Here is a 19,701-nt window from a genome sequence, read left to right as displayed (position 1 = left end):
CTGCGCACAAAAATAAAAATCAGGTTATCCCACACATCATAAAAGTTAAACACAATCAATTAACACATCAAATTTCCAGAAATTTCGCTTGCCCACTTAAAAATGTTTTTAGTTCCCAATCTCTCTCCTCTCATCCTGGACGCGACATGCTCCTGAATTACATCATAAACAAATACATCAGCATTTAAAAACACTTAGCCCCACGATCAGGTCACATAAAAAAACTCCATACCACATTATCATTTAAACATCTACTTTTTCATATATATTTTTTCTGTTTGTGTAGATAAACATGGTGGGAGTACTGTCCATTGTCTGTCAGGTTGCTGCGTCCAGGATCTGAGTTTGGTGCTCTGCTAAGGCAGTCATGGCTGTGTCAGGTTCCATATTCCAGAGCAGGCTACATGCATCTGATCAGTTAAATGTAAGTAATGAATATTGCATTTATTATACAACAGATTTTATTTAAATTAGTAGGAAATTGTTTGTTTGTTTTAACAAACAACAGAAACATTCAACAGAAATAGCCCTCATAGCAGTGACAGAAATACTCCATGCTGCCAAAGCTGCCAAACTATCATCCATCTTGATTCTCCTGGACCTTTTGGCAGCTTTGGACACAGTAAACCGCAATATCCTCCTCTCTGTTCTTTCCAGTCTCAGTGTGACTGGCTCTGCATAGAAATGGATCAGTCCTATCTGGAGGGACGGTCCTATCAGGTAACATGAAGAGGATCCACATCGACTCTCCACCAGTGTCCCCCAGTGCTCAGTACTGGGCCCTGTTATATTTGTATAGAACTCCAGGACTCCAGATGCAGGCTGTGCAAAGATGCCCCTGAGACAATCCAGCACATAACAGCATATGCAAGATGCTCACAGGCAGATTGTACATGGAACACCATAACCAAGTGGCTGGCATAGTATACAGAAACATCTGTGCTGAGTACAGGCTGGAAGTGCCAAGGTCTAAGTTGGATACATCCCCAAAGGTGGTGGAGAATGACAGTGCTAAGATCCTGTGGGACTTCCAGATACACACAGACAAGATGGTAATGGCTAACCAACTGGACATAGTAGTGGTAGACAAACAGCAGAAGAGGGCCATAATGATAGATGTAGCAAGCCCAAGTGATATGTAACATTTGTATTCATTATTTATATTTGTAATCTTTGAAAATATTTGTCCAAATATTTGGATATTTGTAAGTTTTTCAAAACTCTACAGTGATATAAACACTGTCTAAATGTACAGGATAGATAGATAGATAGATAGATAGATAGATAGATAGATAGATAGATAGATAGATAGATAGATAGATAGATAGATAGATAGATAGATAGATAGATAGATAGATAGATAGATAGATAGATAGATAGATAGATAGATAGATAGATAGATAGATATCCTTGATGTCCACATACATTTCTGTGGCCTTATGTTTATGTCATAATTCATTTTTTTGTGACCTTTTTTCTTATCCTTTATAATGAAACAGGCCGTTTCCGTTATTGCACCTTTAAGACAATAACAGATAATAAGATAATATATGAGCTCTGTTCTGATTGGCTGCCCTGTATTGTGCTTCTTTCACAAAGCACTCTGAGTTGAAACACACCTGTGAAATATAGTGTAAATGGGCATGGCTAAACTGCTGTTGGCTGAAGAGGCAAAGATATGTAAATGAGTCTGTTCTTGTGACATCAAAAACACTGATTTCAAAATGGAGTGTTTTTGCAATTTAGATTCCATATATGGACTGTATGACTGGGGTATTGAACAACGTGCTTTGAAACAATTTTTAACAATATTTACATATTATTATTTATTTCAATAAAGCAAGGAAAGTTCAGTTTTCCATAATAAGGGCCCTTTAAGGAAACACAACACAAATATGTAACACTGTTTATTAAACAGAACTCACACATTTTCAACACTATAAATACCTTCAATAACAACATATACACAGCACTACTATTAACAGTTAATATGAATATTATGGCTATAAGTAATTCCATTAAACATATGTCATACAATTGGAATGGCTAGTTTATGCCTTTTTTTTTAAATTACATTTGTTACCTTAACATGAATAAATGAACTCACTGCAAGAGTTCAGAGCTTTAGTAAAACCTGCTTGAATTGGGTGATCTGCACTATCACTTATTCTGCCCTATCTGAGCACTGTGTGTGATGGAGGAAGTTAACCAGAATGACTAACTCTAGTTTTTTAATCATGAGCACGACAGATGGGAGAGAAGTGTTATTACTGAGAAAGAGAGAGTGTGTGACAGATGTCACCTAAGACAGAATGTGTTGTGAGAGACGTCACCTGAAACAGAGAGAGTGTGTATGACAGACATCTCTTAGTTATTGTCCAGTGGTTTAAGACTCTGTGGATGTAGCCCTCACAAAGCAAGAGGTGCCAGACTTGAACATGACTCAGAATGACTCAACATATATAATACCACACAAGAGTGCGCAAACTAAGATAAACTCCAGTGCCAAACTCAAGTACAAACTGTTTATCCCATTGCAGTCAAGGAAGAGGGACAACGCAATGTTTTCATAGCTTTAATGGATGCGAAATAACTGTTACCTAAAGGCACAGAATTTGCAGGCAGGACTCCATTCGTTGCTCCATGATAGTTGCAGCTGTCACACTTATTAAACCTACTTAGCACTCATTAATACGAATGATAATATGAATGATATTAATGAAGACTTCAGTACTACGGTGAGGTGTCAGTACTATGATGAGGTTTGTGTACTACAATGAAGTGTCAGTGCTATGATAAGGTGTCAGTACTACAGTCAGAGCAGGGGAGATGGAAGAGAGGAGGCAGAAGTTATACAGAGAGCAGTGGAATAATAAGGTATAAGTAGAATAATAATAAAATGCAGATTTGCAGGTGAGGTTTTGTTTTACAGTAAATATCACTTTAACTGCATACATATTCTGTACCTCTACACACATCCATTTCATATTCAGCACTATTCAACAGGGTTTTTTCATGCATTTATCCCATTTATATACATATATTATTCAAATAGATTTCCATTGTTTTTGAAAGAAATCCATGGCCTTCCATGGTGTTAACAGGTTGCTTCTAAACAGAAGCAAAATTGAGATATGAATATTGTGGTAAGGTTTAGTGTGAAGCTTTAATGCTTTTTAATTTTTCAAATATAAAAATGATATTCAAATATATTTGATAATGTTTATTTTCTCTCTCTCCTGCGCCCTCTCTTTCACTCTCATGCTCTCTCTCTCTCTCTCTCTCTCTCTCTCTCTCTCTCTCTCTCTCTCTCTCTCTCTCTCTCTCTGTCTGTCTGTCTCTCTCTCCTTTTGTAAGAGACAATCAGGAACATCACCCAGTTTGGACTACAGAATGAAGGAGTAGACCTTCTGTTCATGTTTGAGCTGGGATCATCATCAACAGTTCATATTTAGCATCACTTTCATTCTGATCAGCAGGATCACAGCTGTTTTTCACTGAAACGTTTGTTATGCCAAAGGGAGGAAAAGCACAGATATGCTTATGGAATGGGAGAGAAAACAGCAGTGCTAGGAAGTCAGCAAAATAAATATCATAAATTAAACAGAGTGTCAACAACATATGCAGGAGTGAAAAAGAGGAATAGTGACAAATGATATGTATGGGATATAAATTAGTATTATTTACTTAGTACCTTTCTCAGACTCAAGGACACTTTACAGACAGATGTCAGCTTTTACAATCACTCACACACCAGTGAGAAACAGCTGCCAATTTGCACACAGCATACTCTCTATCAGAAACCACAGGCCCTGAGGGATTGCACCAGGTGCAGGGGAGAATATTAAGACCAGGACAGAGAAGCAACCATCACTGGACAAACATACACATATAGAGGTCACATTCATACAGGACAATTTACAGTATCCAGTCATCCTAACTTCCATGTTTTTGGACTATGGGAGGAAAGCAAAGACCCCAAAGGAAACCCACAGAGAGACAGGGAGAACATGGAAACACCACCTAGATAAGGACTCAAACCCAAGACCCTACATGCAAACATGCTAACCAGCAAGCCACTGTGCTGCCCATGATAAAATACATATGGCATATAAATGAGAGAATACATATGGGATATAAAACCTGGACCAGAGGCAGAGAAGCCTCCTGTGTGCCGCATGCCCCCTTTAGATGAAATATGTTTTTATAAAAGTCCAACATACAAAACTCAGTAGCATCTTTCTGTGAGTGACATTGAAATGTTAAAACCGGGTTACATCCAAAGTATTCAATAAACATTATGCAGAATGTTAGTTTCATTCGCTCACAGATCTTTTCAGATGTCTAGATTTGTTAGTGTCACGGATGAATAGACATGGAACTCAGCCAAGCTGTGAGCAGTCTCATTTATTCTTTAATCTATAATGTTTTATAAATGCGTTCATCAGTAATGAAAGTCCAGCCTGGTCTGCTCTGTCAGTAATACACTATGTGCTGCTCAGTGTGCATGCTCAGGTCTGAGTAGTATGGCCCTAATTTTGTAAATATGTTGTGGAAATGTGCAAACTATGGCTGGTGAAACTATCCCTGCCATACTCAGCTTTCTACTGACACCAGAAAATGAACAAATGACATTAAAAAGGTTCAAGTTCTCATTGAAGAATGACTGAAATGAAACTTAAAAAACCTTGCATGAGAAGGTATTTGCACTGTATTACTCTGCATTTTCTGCATGTTAGCACATTTTAAAACAATGTTATGCCCTCACATTGTTTTGTAGACTACGTACATGATATACTGGTGGAGTCTGTTTTGTTTCCCATGTTTCCTGACCCACGCATGTAACAACATGAAGGAGATAAGTTGAGAAAACCAGTGAGACTCACTTAGGGCTATGGCAAACAGTAAATTAAACAGTTCTTACTGAGTAAGCCCATTTTAAAAATAAAACCTTGAAATGCAACGTCAGCACTATCAGATATAAACTATCAATAGATAGACTATCAACTATCAGTAGATAGACTGTCAACTATCTATTGACTATCTATCGAATATCGACTATCAACTATCCATCTATCAACCCTTCTAAAGTGAGGTAATATATGCTCTTTGGTGTATAATGAATACGCAAAAACATCACGTTTAGTAATATATTCTATTCACTTTATAATGAATACACGAAAACCTCATGTTTAGTAATATATGCTCTTTGGTTTATAATAAATATACATAAGCAGCACATCCATATCATCACGGTGTTAACTACAGTTTAGCCCAAATTATTTGATCATTATTATTAAGTAGGTTGTGGCAGTAAGTAATAGCCTATATAGAATGACACTGATCCAGCAGTACAACATGGATAATTACTAACGATCATGAATATTCATGAATGGTCATATGAACATAAAACAAACCCACAGTCCACTTGAACCACACATCATATTGTTATAACTGTCCATCTACATTTATAAAGAGAGATTATTAAAGCAATTTACAATGCTTTAGAATTTCACCTATTTAAATATGTGCAGTGTATAAACTGCTCTGTTGCATTAAACAAGTGAAATAAAATAGCATAACAGGATTACACAAAACAAAAGCCTTGTTCTTATCCAACAAAGAATCTGTATTCTTCTAGAACCAATCTCATTAATCATGCCTCACGTTTAGTTTCATTATGTCGGGGAGCTAAATGGTTGAGCTCTAGAAACATTTTCTGGAAGTGTCCATGGGGCATTTTGTTTGCTTAATGAAGCATACCATAGTTTAAAAACAGAATGGCAGTCAAAACTAGTGGAGGTTTATGACATGTATTGCTGATGCATGTGTATATCAGTTACATTTGTGTCTGATTTGTATGCACTACACATAATACGCTTTGTTGAGTATATTACTATACTCATGTTCAGAGTAATGATGTGTGATGTGATGTTCAAAGTATAGCATGCAGAGTGATGTAATTCAAGAATACTGAACATAGTAGGTGGATTCCATTAGGCCTAATTTGGGCTATTCTGTATTAATATATGAAGGATTGGCTGTAGGTCATGAGGCAAAATAGCAGAGAGAAGTTTTAACCTCAGCTGTAAATTCATAGTTTGCAGAAATGTTACATGTTGATGTAATTCAAGAATACTGAACATAGCAGGTGGATTCCATTAGGCCTAATTTGGGCCATTCTGTATTAAAATATGAAGGATTGGCTGTAGGTCATGAAGCAAAATAGCAGAGAGAAGTTTTAACCTCAGCTGTAAATTCATAGTTTGCAGAAATTTTACATGTTGACATTGTTCTGGATCTACAGTAGCAAATGATTACCCTGGATCAAGAGACAGATCAAGAGACATCCGCTCAAGCAAATGAAAGTCCGGTTAAGTCTTAATGATCCATTTAACCCTCTACATGCATAGTGGTGTGTAGTAACATCTCTCTGCCTGGGCTGTGCATGAGGAACTATGAGCTTGACACTTCCCATTAAGAGTTCCTTTGACACATTCACATCACCAAGGCTAAATATGGCTAAATAAGTGCTCTAATCAGTATGTAATAATATGTACCAGAAACAAACAGTATGTATTCTCTGATTACACTCACAGAGTCCTGTAGGAGGTATTAGTATTCAAACTGAACTACAATCAACATGATCTCACAATAGCGAATTTATTTGTGCAGCACAACTAATTCACAGGTCACAAAGGGCTGAAACTATGGCTAGTGCAGCATTTCACATTTATACCTATTCATTTGATTACACATATATATACCGTTTCATTTCACATTTATACCATTTCATTTCACATTTATACTGTTTCATTTAACATTTATACTGTTTCATTTCATTTCACATTTGTACCATTTCATTTGTGTAGAATCCAGGTTCATCCCTTTTGCTCACTGTTATTCATATCCATCAAACAGTGCTGTAATTGTCAATGGCCATTTTTGAAATTCTTATTTACCTTGGCACAGATAATTATACATGATTAAAGCAGCACTCTGGCCAGGCATTAAAGTAATTATCTGGTGCTTTTGGCTTATGTTAGTCACGTTGGCATTGTGAGAGTAGTTGGCAAACGTTAGTAGCGTTGGTGTTGTGAGTGTGCATTGTTGTGTCGGTGTTGTGGGTGAGGTTGGCATACATTAGTCACGTCGGCATTGTGGGCGTGGTTGGCGTACATTAGTGGCGTCAATGTTGTGTGTGTGTGTTAGTCGCGTCGGCGTTGTGGGTGCAGTTGGTATATGTTAGTCCTGTCGGCATTGTAGGTGCAGTTGGCATATGTTAGTCACATTGCTGTTGTGAGCATGTGTTCCCTCAGGCATGCAGTAAATGCCACATGGCAGTCTGCTTGCGAGGGTTCTCTAACATCTGCTGCCAGTGCTGCAGGCCTGTGCCAGATGCCTGGAGCCCCAGGAGGCAGCAGCCCAGCGGGAGATGGTTAGTGGGTGTGGCCTGGTTGAGCACCTCCAGCTGCAGGCTGGACCTGGGCAGCAGCTCCCTGGGCAGCGCCAGCATCATCATCTCGTTCCACACAGCATTGATCTTGTGCTTGACCCGCCGCGTGTGTTTCTTCTTCAGCGTGGCACTCTGGTGCTTCAGTGTCAGCTTCACTGACAGGTCTGAGAAACAACACCAAAATACTTCAATTATATAACATTTTGAGCTTTATTGTGTCTGTTTAGGGTAGTGATGCAAAGTGGCCCTGATTAAATACTATTGTTTTATTAGAGACAACATGCCTCTTGGTTTGAAACTCACACAGTTTTAGCATCTGCACGCTTAAGAATCTGCACATGAAGGATCTATGTAACAACAATGCTCTTCTCCCATGATACTGTGTCCTTGATCAGAAATCAAAGAAATGCTTAGCTCAGCTCAGACCATACACCCGTATCACTGCTCCAAAACACATTGGATTCACCTGATGAAGTTATCAAATTAGCTGTTGACTTGGGTCAGGTGAACTAGAGCAGTAGAAAATACCCACAGACCCATGCTCGCTGATCTTGAGCATCACCATTCTGCTGGGAATGCAGTACCTATGTTGTCTTTGAGTTTGTCAGACTGCAGACCTCGAGCTTTCATCACCACCACCCCCAGCCTGTTAGCTGCCGGCAGGTAGCTCAGTGACAGCAGCAGCTCCCCCATCGAAGACGTCACCTCCATCTGTGTGGAAATGGGATATTAGCAATATTCTGGGCACTTCAGGAGGCACTAGGACATTGGATTAACTCACCAAGGGTTCAGCACCAGGTCAAACTGGCTCAGACCACTTCTCTTGGTAAAAAAATCAATCCTTTTGACATGAAAGAGAAGCCATATTGATTAAGCCATACGTGGAGTACATTGTGTATTTGTACAGATTTTTATGTTGTATCCTTGTTAAGTATTGGGGATAGTGTTAAAATGATCTTAGTGTAGTTCAGTAGTGTGAGTGCTGTAGGGACATATACAGTGTGGGTGAAATTAAAAATGAACGGAATGGAAATATTTGATTTAAAATAACACCAATAAAACACAGTGGAAGAAGCATTATGCCTTTCTTTGTCATCCTCAGTGATGATGTATCTAAGAATGGCTGCACCATGATGATGTCAGATGACAACAGAGCACTGTGATTTCAGGTGAAAACAGAGCACTGTGATGATGATGTCAGATGACAACAGGGCACTGTGATGATTTCAGGTGAAAACAGAGCACTGTGATGATGTCAGATGACAACAGAGCACTGTGATGATTTCAGGTGAAAACAGAGCACTGTGATGATGATGTCAGATGAATACAGCAATGTGATAATCAATTCAGATGAATGTTGTAGGTATCTTGTCTATTTTCTACTTTTAAAAGGTTCACACTGTCATAGCAAGAAACAAAAACTAATGTGGACATGGACTGAAGGGGAAAAGGATGTTTCATTAGGGGTTCCTTGTACAGCTCTGGAAACAAATAAGAGACCACTCCATTTTTTTTCTTAAATCAGCATCTCCACATGTACAGCAGCCATTCTATTCAAGTGTTTGTTGAATTCCTTCAAAGACACACCTCATTCTACTTAATGAGATGCTGAATAGGTTAACAAAATCTTATTCTAACAAGCAACGGTATATAACCACTGCTGATGTCATCATTGTTCTCTAGTTAAAGAACCAGCTGGATGGGAAAAGCAGTGCTAGGACTACCCAAAAAGTAAGTGTAGTCAAAATACAGCAACAGATCATTGCCAAAAGAGTTGAAAAAAAAAAAGGTTTTTAATGAGGAAAAGAAGGGTTCAATTGTAGCTTTACTGGCAGAGGGACACAGTGAGCATCAGGTTACTTCTGTCTTGAAATTTAAAAAAACTACAGTTCATAAGAACAAGGTCAAGCAGCAAACACATGGGACAACAACAGCTACAGACTGGCAGAGGTTGAAAACGACTCTATCGACAGTGATGATCGCCACCTCATTCGAATGTCAATTAAACAACCATAAGAAAAAAGCCCTTCGTCAATGAGAAGCAAAGAACCAGACTGAAGTTTGTAAAAGATCATAAGTATTGGACCATACAGGACTAGAGTAAGGTCATCTTCTCTGATGAGTGCAATGTTCAGCTTTGTCCATCACCTGGCCATGTAATGGTTAGACAGAGACCTGGAGAGGTCTACAAGTCAGAGTGTCTCGCACCCACTGTGAAATTTGGTGCAGGATCAGGGATGATTGATTCCTGCAAGAATGATTGATTCCAGATTGATTCCAGCAAATGATGACTGATTCCAGCAAGGCAGATTTGTCTTTGTGAAAGATGCATGAATCAAGCCACTTACAAAACTGTGCTGAAAGAAAACTTGCTTTCTTCTGCTCTGACAATGTTCCCCAACTATGATGATTGTTTTTTTCAACAGGACAATGCTCCATGTCACACAGCCAAGTCAGTCAAAGTGTGGATGAGGGACCACCAGATCAAGACCCCATCATGGCCAGCCCAATCTCCAGACCTGAACCCCATTGAAAACCTCTGGAATATGATCAAAAGGAAGATGGATGGTCACAAGCCATCAAACATAGCTGAGCTCCTGAAATTTCTGTGCCAGGAGTGGCATAATGTTACCCAGCAGCAATATGAAAGACTGGTGGAAAGCATGCCAAGACACATGAAATCCCACTAAATATTGATTTCTTGACTCGTCCTAAGTTGAAATATTAGTACTGCGTTGTTTATAAATGTTTTCATTGCATTATTTGTGGTCCGAAAAATTTCTGTAACTGTTTTATTATTTTGACCATTAGTCATTTTCATTAAAAAACATGCTCTAAAATTTTATCTGGAATTTGGAGGAAATGTCGCCAGTAGTTTATAGAATAAAACAAAACTGCTCAGCCTGGTCAAACATACCCATCAATTGTAAAACTATAAATTCTGATCATTTTGAAGTGGTCTCTTTTTTTCTGAAGCTATATATATATATATATATATATATATATATATACTGCTCCAGAAAATAAGTATATATATTATAATATTATTATTTATATAATTATATTATATATCATATATATAATTACAAATTTTATATAAAGGCATAAACAATTACTAAACACCACTACATCATACTCACCTGAATAATGGTCAATTTAAAATTTTAATAATAATAACCATTCCTTTAGGTAAGATGATTGATCAGACTCTAAAGCAGCATTTTCCATTACTTTTAACCAACTATGTTAAGAATTTAGTGACACTGGTGGTGTGCATACAGAAGGAAATAACTAGATCTGTTCTGCTTACTGGATCAACATTTGATGATTTTCAGTGCTGTCACTAGGTGTGAGCAATCTTCCAAAATATTCCCAACAGTTAACACTATTGATATTTCTGTGAAATTATAATTTGTCAATTTCTTTGATAGATCATCTTATGATCCATGATCACCTTTGATTAAAATGTCTGGTTCTGTTCTGTTCTGTTCTGTTGTGGTAGCAGCTTTGATAGGACCAACAGTGATGGGCTTGGTATGCCTGAGCTTGAATAATTAATCTGAACCATAACCACACATTACCATAATCATGATCATGTTGCAATAATAATCAGGAATAATGTTTTACAGAGGATGTGTGGGTAAATGGGCCACAACAGAGAGACACTAGCTGACAAATCTAATCAATGATGTCTATCTAATCAATGACATAGCTAATCAATGCTGCCTATCTCTGCATCTTTCTCTAAAGACTATTTTGGTGTATTCATAAACCACTGTCTGGTGACTGTGACAAAATATGAATCATTTCACACCATGGGTTGACAAAGAGCCAGATCAGTATTACTGTATATGCTGGGGCATGTGTATGAGTGTCTGCCTGTATATGACTGCATGATCTATTACCTCCTCTTTCCCATCTGTTAGAGTGTCTACAACTGTGCTCGTGTGCAAGTGTCATTTTGCATGAACAAATAAATCATTTAGAGAGGTGCTCCTACAGCACAGTGCAAACTGCGTCATACATGTAGTCACACACTCACGCACATATATGCATGCACACGCAGTCTGCACCTTCAGACCACACTTATTTTATTCCATTTCTTCCATCTCCTCTATATTTCTCTTACATGTCCTCATTGCCTTCCAGGTTCCCTATTGTTTTGCTAATATAAGTATATAAGTATAATGAAACGAACATTAAATAAATATGTAACATTAATACAATACATAACATTAAAAGTCATAATCACAATTATTAAAATAATAATCACAATATTCCTGGCATGTCTTTCTGTGTGTGTGTGTGTGTGTGTGTGTGTGTGTGTGTGTGTGTGCGTGTTTTTGTGTGTGTGTGTGTGTGCTCACTGTAGTTAAAGCTCCTCTAGGGTATGTGATGACGCAGATAGAGATCTCTTGCCCTTCCCATCCAGCTTGTGTGTGTGTGTGTGTGTGTGTGTGTGTGTGTGTGTGTGTGTGTGTGTGTGTGCGTGTGTGCACTGACACTATTTATTCATCTAAAGCAAACTGTAGACATCAGGAAGGTGTTGGAGGAAGAGTATTTATACCGTACTCAAAATGACACATGGTACCTTCTTCCTTATTCATATGAAAATATAACTGTTATGAGAGACATTAATTTCCACACCTATGCTGATGAAGACACCTCCTCTCCAACACAACAGGAAGTTGCACAGGTGACGTTAAACTTATCCATTACTGACACCTTACAGCCAATGAACATTACCATTAAAATGACAGTAAATTTATACATACCTAGCCCTTACAAACATTCTTCTACTAAAGCCATACAAAACAGAGGTCCTTTTACCGAAAGCTTCCAGAAACAAGCTGATTTAATGGTAAATCCTTTTGTTGCACCTGAACCTTGCCATCAGAATCTGACTTGCTTACCTGATGTTTCATGCACATATAGGTAATATTACAAAACTAGTCTTCTCTCATCTTTGAACTCAGGATTGGACTCCTGCAGTGATCTACTTTAGCAGTCTTATCAGACTGTTACCAGACGATGCCAGTAAAATCTTGACAATTTTATGTCCAACTGTGCAATATCTTGTGTTTTTAGACCTTACGATAAAGATTCTTTAATAATAGATGTGTGATTATAGGAAATGATTACACTTGGCCTATATGATCAGTGAGAGCGATCTGGACACCAGCAGAACATAGGATCACGAAAACAAAAACAAGCATAGTAGTGGCAATATTATGCCTCACGAAACCACACTTCAAGAAGCAAAAATTGGAATTCTACAAACCACTCATCTTTAACTTATGTTTCATTTATGTCTGGCCACAGCCAATATTTGTAGAGGTTTTGTGAGTTCCACAACACCCAATGACATCCTGTAACTGTCCCGTGAGTTTCACATCAAGTCATGACGTCCTATCATTGGTGGCTTGTTGATCAGTCTTGTAAGAGCAGTCACACTGTGATTTTGATCTAAATTTTCCCAGCACTAGCTGTGTTCCAAACCCTAGGCTGCATTTCTCAGTGGCTACATCACAGAAGTCTGTTCCAAAGTGAAGGAGCCTTCGAATACAGTATAGAAATGCAGCCTACATTTAGAGCAATCTCCAACCTGTGTGTGTCTGTATAAGGTGTTCCGCGCACACTGAGAGAAGTGAAATATGAACTTGTACCTCTTACCTGTTTTGGTAGCTGCAGGTCGACACTGCAGTCAGCATCTGCCATCATGCCCACGTCAGCCAGTTTGAACCTCATATTGCCCAAAGTTGTGTTTCGGGAGAATCGGTCACAGCTGTGCAGGGTCAGTGCCACCTCTCCATCCATGCCCTCTGTACCAGCGCTGACACAGGCAGTGGGCAGGGCGAACACAAGGCCTTCACCCCAGTGGACCCGTGATGCCAGCTTACGCACTGCCGTCTGCGAGAGCTTCCGCTCGCCATGCACGGTCACGCACCCCGACACGTACCCCTCGCTGCCTGCCTCCACACAAACGTGCTCCGCTACACCCATGAGGAGCAGTGAAGAAGAGAAATAGGAATTAGTTACTAAACCTTCCCAATGACTTCACATCATATCCTCCCTTACCCCTCCTCTGTGTCTCCTTTAAGATAAAAGAGCTCATCCCTGCTCAGCACATATAGGATACCTGGAGCTAATGAACTGATGAGGATTATCTCCAACCAGAGCAAATGTAACCTAGGCTTTTTCAAATCTTTAAAGCATGTAAATTATTATATTTTCCTTTCAAAATACTGAATAAAATGCCAATCACCCACACCTTCAGAGGTGAAATTCTCCTTCACAGCTACTGCAATAACACACTAGTGTATATATAGAAAGGGCTTTTCTACTGGCAGCAGCAGACCGGAGATGAGTGCTCTGGCTCACACAACAGGAAATGACAGGAATACAGTGAATATGCGCCAAGCATCCCATAATTATGTCTTAACCTCAGTAACCACAACAACAAGTGTGTGTGCATGTATGTGAGTGTGTATGCGTGTGCCTGTGTGTGTGTGTTTGTGTGTGCATATGTATGTGCCTGTGTGTGTGTATGCATGTGTGTGTGTGTTTGTGTGTGCGTATGTATGTGCCTGTGTGTGTGTGTGTGTCTGTGTGTGTGTCTGTGTGTGTGCATGTATGTGCCTGTCTGTGTGTGTGTGTGTGTGTGCTGGTGTTTGTGTACCTGTGTGTGTGTGTGTGTGTGTGTGTGTGCATGTGCCGGTGTTTGTGTACCTGTGTGTGTGTGTGCCAGTGTTTACGTACCTGTGCGTGTGTGTGTGTGCCTGTGTGTGTGTGTGTGTGTGTGTGCCTGTGTGTATGTAAGCATGTGTTTAAGCATGTGTGTGTATGTGTGTGTGTGTGGCTATGTGTATGTGTGTATGTGTGTGTTTACCCTCTATGATGGTGATGTGTAGCTCTCTGCTCTCACTGTGCAGGCAAACAGAGAAGTGAAGTTTTGGGTGCAGGACAGTGCTGCTGCTGGAGAAACCACTGGATTGGTCTGTGACACAGGGGGTCTCATCTGCAGAGCATGAGAGAAATCAGTACTCACACTACATGGACATCATAGATATAACTGGGGAGATAACTGCTTGTTTTGGGAATGAGAAATAATCAAAGTGAATTTTTCACTTCATACTTACAAAGACTTCATCTAAAGTCACAAGACAATATGGAATGAGAGAATGGAGTGCAAGATGTAGGGAGTGATACTGTTGAGAGAATACCGTTATTGAAATTGCATCTCTCTCTCTCTCTCTCTCTCACACACACACACACAGTACAGAGGTATGCTCTGACTGACATCAGGGTATTTCCATGATATTTTATGCCCATATTCATACAAGCTATGCTTTTATATTATAAATGTTTTCAGTTTCTCTCTCTGTCTTCTACCACTGTTGGATTAGCATGAACTCTCTCTCTCTCTCTCTCTCTCTCTCTCTCTCTCTCTCTCTCTCTCTCTCTCTCTCTCTTTCTCCCCAGCCATCTCTCTACTACAGTCTATGATGAGATGGAATATGCAGATGAGATAGAATATGCAGATGATGGTTGGACAAAAGCAAACACTCATGTGTCCAGTTAACCCATCGCTGCAGCACAAGATAACAGTTCCTTCGGAAAGGTTAGCCCATGCCTGGGGGAAAGATATAAATAACTAAAGTGAATGTTAATGATTTGTTAAAGGTTATCTCTCATGTCGCAGAGCTGAATACAGGGAATTATCGTCTGGTGCTCAGTGGAACACAGGAATGCGTAAATGAGACATGTGACGTCTCTCAGTGAGTTAAGAATGGTGAAGATTACACATGGTGACAGTAATGTAAGGGTTTTCACCTTGCCGTGAGGAGGTGAAGGCCTCATCTCCCTCCGCTCCTGGATTGCAGCAGCCAGGCTCAGCGGCTGGGCGCTCTGAAGTAACTGCACACTCGCCATAGTTGATGATCTCGGGCGACCTGACAACCTCGGGCGACCTGACAACCTCGTGCGACCTGACAACTTCGGGTGACGTGATGACTTCAGGTGATTTGGCTCTTGGCTTAGGTTTGTAGTTGATCACCTCAGGTGATGTGGTGCATGGTTTAGAGTTGTAGCTGATGACCTCAGGTGACGTGGCGCATGGTTTAGGTTTGTAGATTTTGGGGAACTTCAGTGAAGTTTGAGGCTGAATAGGCTCTGTAGATTTCTGCACGCTGAACTTAATTATGACCATGGAAAAAGAAGAAAGAGAAAAAGAGAAAGAGATGACATGAGCCATTACATAATGTACATGTACATAATGAAGCCACAATCCAAAATGTCATTACATTTGTATGCTTTGTTTCAGAAATGTAACGTTGGCCACATCTCTGTAAACTGAATGTAAACAGAATACGGAAATACAGAACACAGAAATACAGAACACACATACAGAACACATATATACAGGACGCACATACAGAACACACATACAGGACGCACATACAGAGCACACACATACAGAATACACACATACACAACACACACACACAGAACGCACACACAGAACACACACATACAGAACACACGCACACACACACACATACACAGAGAACACACACATACTGAACACACACATACAGAACACACACAAATACACACAGAACACATACACACAGAACACACATACAGAACACACATGCAGAACACACATACACAGAACACACACATCCAGAACACACACACACATACACAGAACACACATATATACACAGAGAACACATATGACTATGTATGACATATGTATGACATATGGCATATGTATGACATATGACTGTGTATGACAATGTATGTGACAAATAAACCAAACTTGAACTTGAACATACATACTGAACACACACATACAGAACACACACAAATACACACAGAACACACACATACAGAACACACACACACAGAATACACACATATAGAACACAGAAATTCATAATAGGAAGGAAATGTATGTAACCACAGGCCTGTGATTCTACAGCAAAAACAACACACAAGCTAAGAAGGGGCAGCTTGCCATGGTCACGATTTTATACTTTCATAATCCACACAGTCCACATCACCCTTCAGTAGATATTCATACAAGATATGTGTTTTAAAATCTCCTCTACAGTTTCAAACGAGATGGAATATGTAGATGACGGTAGGATGATTTTGCATTTTAGGCTTTCTAGTGCATACCTCACTACAGGAGACATCTGTCCCCGATTTTGTCAAATCTCTTAAATATAGAGATATACAGTGTGAAGAGCACTGAATGAATTATACTGTGAATTATACTGAAGAATTATTTCTCTCTCTCCCCCTCTCTCCCTCTGTCTCTCTCTCTCTCTCTCTCTCTTTCTCTTGTGTCATACACAAAGACCTCCTTTCCACTCTCACATCCATCTGTGACTTCAGCATGTAATGAATATTCATGACTGCACATAGAATATAATCACCTTACAAAGGGACTGAAATAATTATGTCTGCATATGTGTGAGTGTATGAATGTCTCAGAGTAAGGTGTGCACCTATACTGTGTGTGTGTGTGTGTGTGTGTGTGTGTGTGAGAGAGAGAGAGAGAGAGAGAGAGAGAGAGAGAGAGAGAGAGAGAGAGAGAGAGAGTCAGAAAGAGTCGTGACTGTATGACAGCCTCAGTGAATCTGGCATGCACTCATACTCAGCACTAGCACAGGCACTGAAATAGCACCAAGATCAAATCACTGGGATCTTTGTGTGTCTGCGTAGGCTGTGAGGTGTGTGATGAGTGTGTGTGAATGCAAAAGATTTGTAATATATGAGTAAGAGTATGTGTGTATGGTGGCGGGGTAATGTGTTAATATGTGCTGTTTAGCATTGGAGGGGTGAGAGGGAGAAAATGACTGTAGAATCCATTGATGAATTCAAGACCAGTGTCCTCCAGACTAGGTCTAATTATAGACCTATGCATCTGTGTTCTCCTACATATGGATACACAGACACAGCCACACACACACACACATTCTGCAGGGCTGCTTGTTGCTCAGTTATTTCTTAACCCATTGCCTCACAGAGGAAACAACAAAAGATACACTGGCTTATCAAATAAGCTATGAGGTCTCATTTGCTCCAAAGGTGAGACATTTAATCATGCAGTCATTTCAGATGCAGGGGCCAGTGTAATTCTATCATAACTATAATAAAGATTACTTTTTTTCCAGGCCACGGACCAGCCCTTGTGGATGGGATCTCTATGAAACAGGTTATTCCAACACATTATGGCAGAGCTTTTGAAATAGTGAAATGGATGTATAAAGTAAGGAGGAAAACAGATACTCCAAGCCTTGTGGTGTGTACTGGTGTGTAAGAGAAAATCAGACTGGGGAAAATCAGACTGGGGAAAAGAATGCAGACTGTTTCCTGCTCATCATTATCTTTGACACTGCAGCTCAATAACAGAGCAAATAGAGGGTTTGTACATCCCCTGCTAAGCAAAGAGCTAATTTAAGTGTAACAGAGCGAGACGGCCACAAAGTGGAAATAGAGAAACAGCTATGGAACAGAGAGACAGTTATGGGAAAGAGAGACAGTTATGGAACAGAGAGACAGCTATGGAACAGAGAGACAATTTTGGGAAAGAGAGACAGTTATGGAACAGAGAGACAGCTATGGAACAGAGAGACAGCTATGGAACAGAGAGAGGCATAAAATAACAGAACAGCTCTACTTGTGCTTGCTAGGCAATTATGTCCAGATGATGCTTTCAGGATGGTGTAAAGAGGAGACCCGTTAAGCTTACTTGTTCTAAAAAATAGAACAATTTGAACTTTGTCCCTAAGCAAGACTTTCTTTGTGCCAAAAATTGAACACTTAACAATAACCTTAGCCTGGAGAGACAACATGAACTTGAATGAATAAACAATTCACCCTACTAGGTACCATAAGCTAGCCTTAGCTTCAGTATGTACAGTATAGTAGTAGAGTGTACAGTATGTACAGTATAGTAGTAGAGTGTCTGCATGTCTTTTAGGTGTTCCAATAAACCAGCCTGTTCTGTTTCCTTCCTGTACAGGGGTGAAGCAATTACAGCCAACAGCAAATACTGAATGTGAAAGCCAGCAATAAGAAATTTATAAACAGCACATGAAGCAAGCGAGGACAATGTAATGAGTGGTTTCTCATGCAAAATCACCACAAGCTTTCAAGGAATCTAATTACCTTAGTCTCAAAGGTTATTCAACACAGCAAACATTACTAATCTAAATCTGATTGCTTATTGCTGTCTCTCCCTTCATGTTTCAACTATTTAAAGGGCAACACATGTCCATAGTCACATAGAAACACATAAAAAGAGTTTTAGAAGTGTCCTCGATCAAAAGAAGACAGAGAACACTGATCAGTCAGCTGTCTGATTTGCTAGAGCATCAGCTAACTAATCTGTTTCACCCTGTTTATTCGTCCTGTTCATCTAGATCCACACTGTTCCTCATTAATGATATCCTCTGTATGTGCACATATACTTTATGTATGTGTCCCTTACCTAGAGGTTATTTAGCATACTAATCTGCATTTGTTCTGGTGTCTGACCACATTAGTGTGTGTCTGTTCCTCTTACCTGTGTGAGCGTGTGCAGGATGCTGGCTTTGGCTTTCTCAGGTTCTGTATCATCCTCTCGTTCTAGCTGGCCCTTCTTGCAGTTCCTGCAAAGCAGGGAGAGACCGCAAAGTGTGATCGCTCCGGACACTGTGCCCAGGGTGGCTCCCAGGAGCGTTGCCGCGGAGATGAACATCCGTTCAAGCCTTGGTGCAGATCCGTTTGAGAAAACGGGAGAAGAGAGACAAGCTGAGCTATATCACGTCTCTCTTTTCATAGAGAGAGACCAAGACCAGAGAGAGAAGGGACGGGCAGAGTGAGAGGGGACAGACGAGGAGAGAGAGGACAGGCAGAGTGAGAGGGGACAGACGAGGAGAGAGAGACCGAGACCAGAGGAGAGAGAGGACAGGCAGAGTGAGAGAGGACAGACGAGGAGAGAGAGGACAGGCAGAGTGAGAGGGGACAGACGAGGAGAGAGAGACCGAGACCAGAGGAGAGAGAGGACAGGCAGAGTGAGAGAGGACAGGTAGAGAGCTCAACAGCTGTAAGAGAGAGGAGGAGATAAGGAAGCACCACATGCATGCATGTGTGATGTGCTGCCCTCTGTGTGATATGCACTCAGCCAAGCAGATGGCACTGGAGGGTGAGGACGGGGGTGTGATGAAGAGGGAGGGTTTTGACGACTG

The 19,701-nt window shown here is 40.1% G+C and overlaps 1 protein-coding gene across 2 annotated transcripts; it reads right to left on the bottom strand.

The window, feature by feature from the left end:
* Window positions 1-5,141: 5,141 nt before the first annotated feature.
* syt13 (synaptotagmin XIII) lies at window positions 5,142-19,370 on the bottom strand. 2 transcript variants are annotated; one of them, XM_035521123.1, is made up of 6 exons: window positions 19,038-19,370; window positions 15,290-15,650; window positions 14,346-14,474; window positions 13,130-13,449; window positions 8,041-8,167; window positions 5,142-7,620 (listed from the first exon to the last, which is right to left on the bottom strand). In XM_035521123.1, exons 1-6 carry the CDS (start codon window positions 19,209-19,211, stop codon window positions 7,316-7,318), a joined length of 1,416 nt encoding a protein of 471 aa, XP_035377016.1. In that variant the 5' UTR covers window positions 19,212-19,370; the 3' UTR covers window positions 5,142-7,315. The 2 variants fall into 2 exon arrangements, with proteins under 2 accessions (XP_035377016.1, XP_035377017.1); XM_035521124.1 differs by having other exon boundaries at window positions 15,290-15,645; window positions 19,038-19,186.
* Window positions 19,371-19,701: the final 331 nt, after the last annotated feature.

This window comes from Electrophorus electricus, chromosome 21 (assembly GCF_013358815.1).
Source record: "Electrophorus electricus isolate fEleEle1 chromosome 21, fEleEle1.pri, whole genome shotgun sequence".
Classification (NCBI taxonomy): domain Eukaryota; kingdom Metazoa; phylum Chordata; class Actinopteri; order Gymnotiformes; family Gymnotidae; genus Electrophorus; species Electrophorus electricus.
The sequence above is the reverse complement of the archived record's forward strand: the minus strand, read 5'-3'. Positions and strand labels throughout refer to the sequence as shown.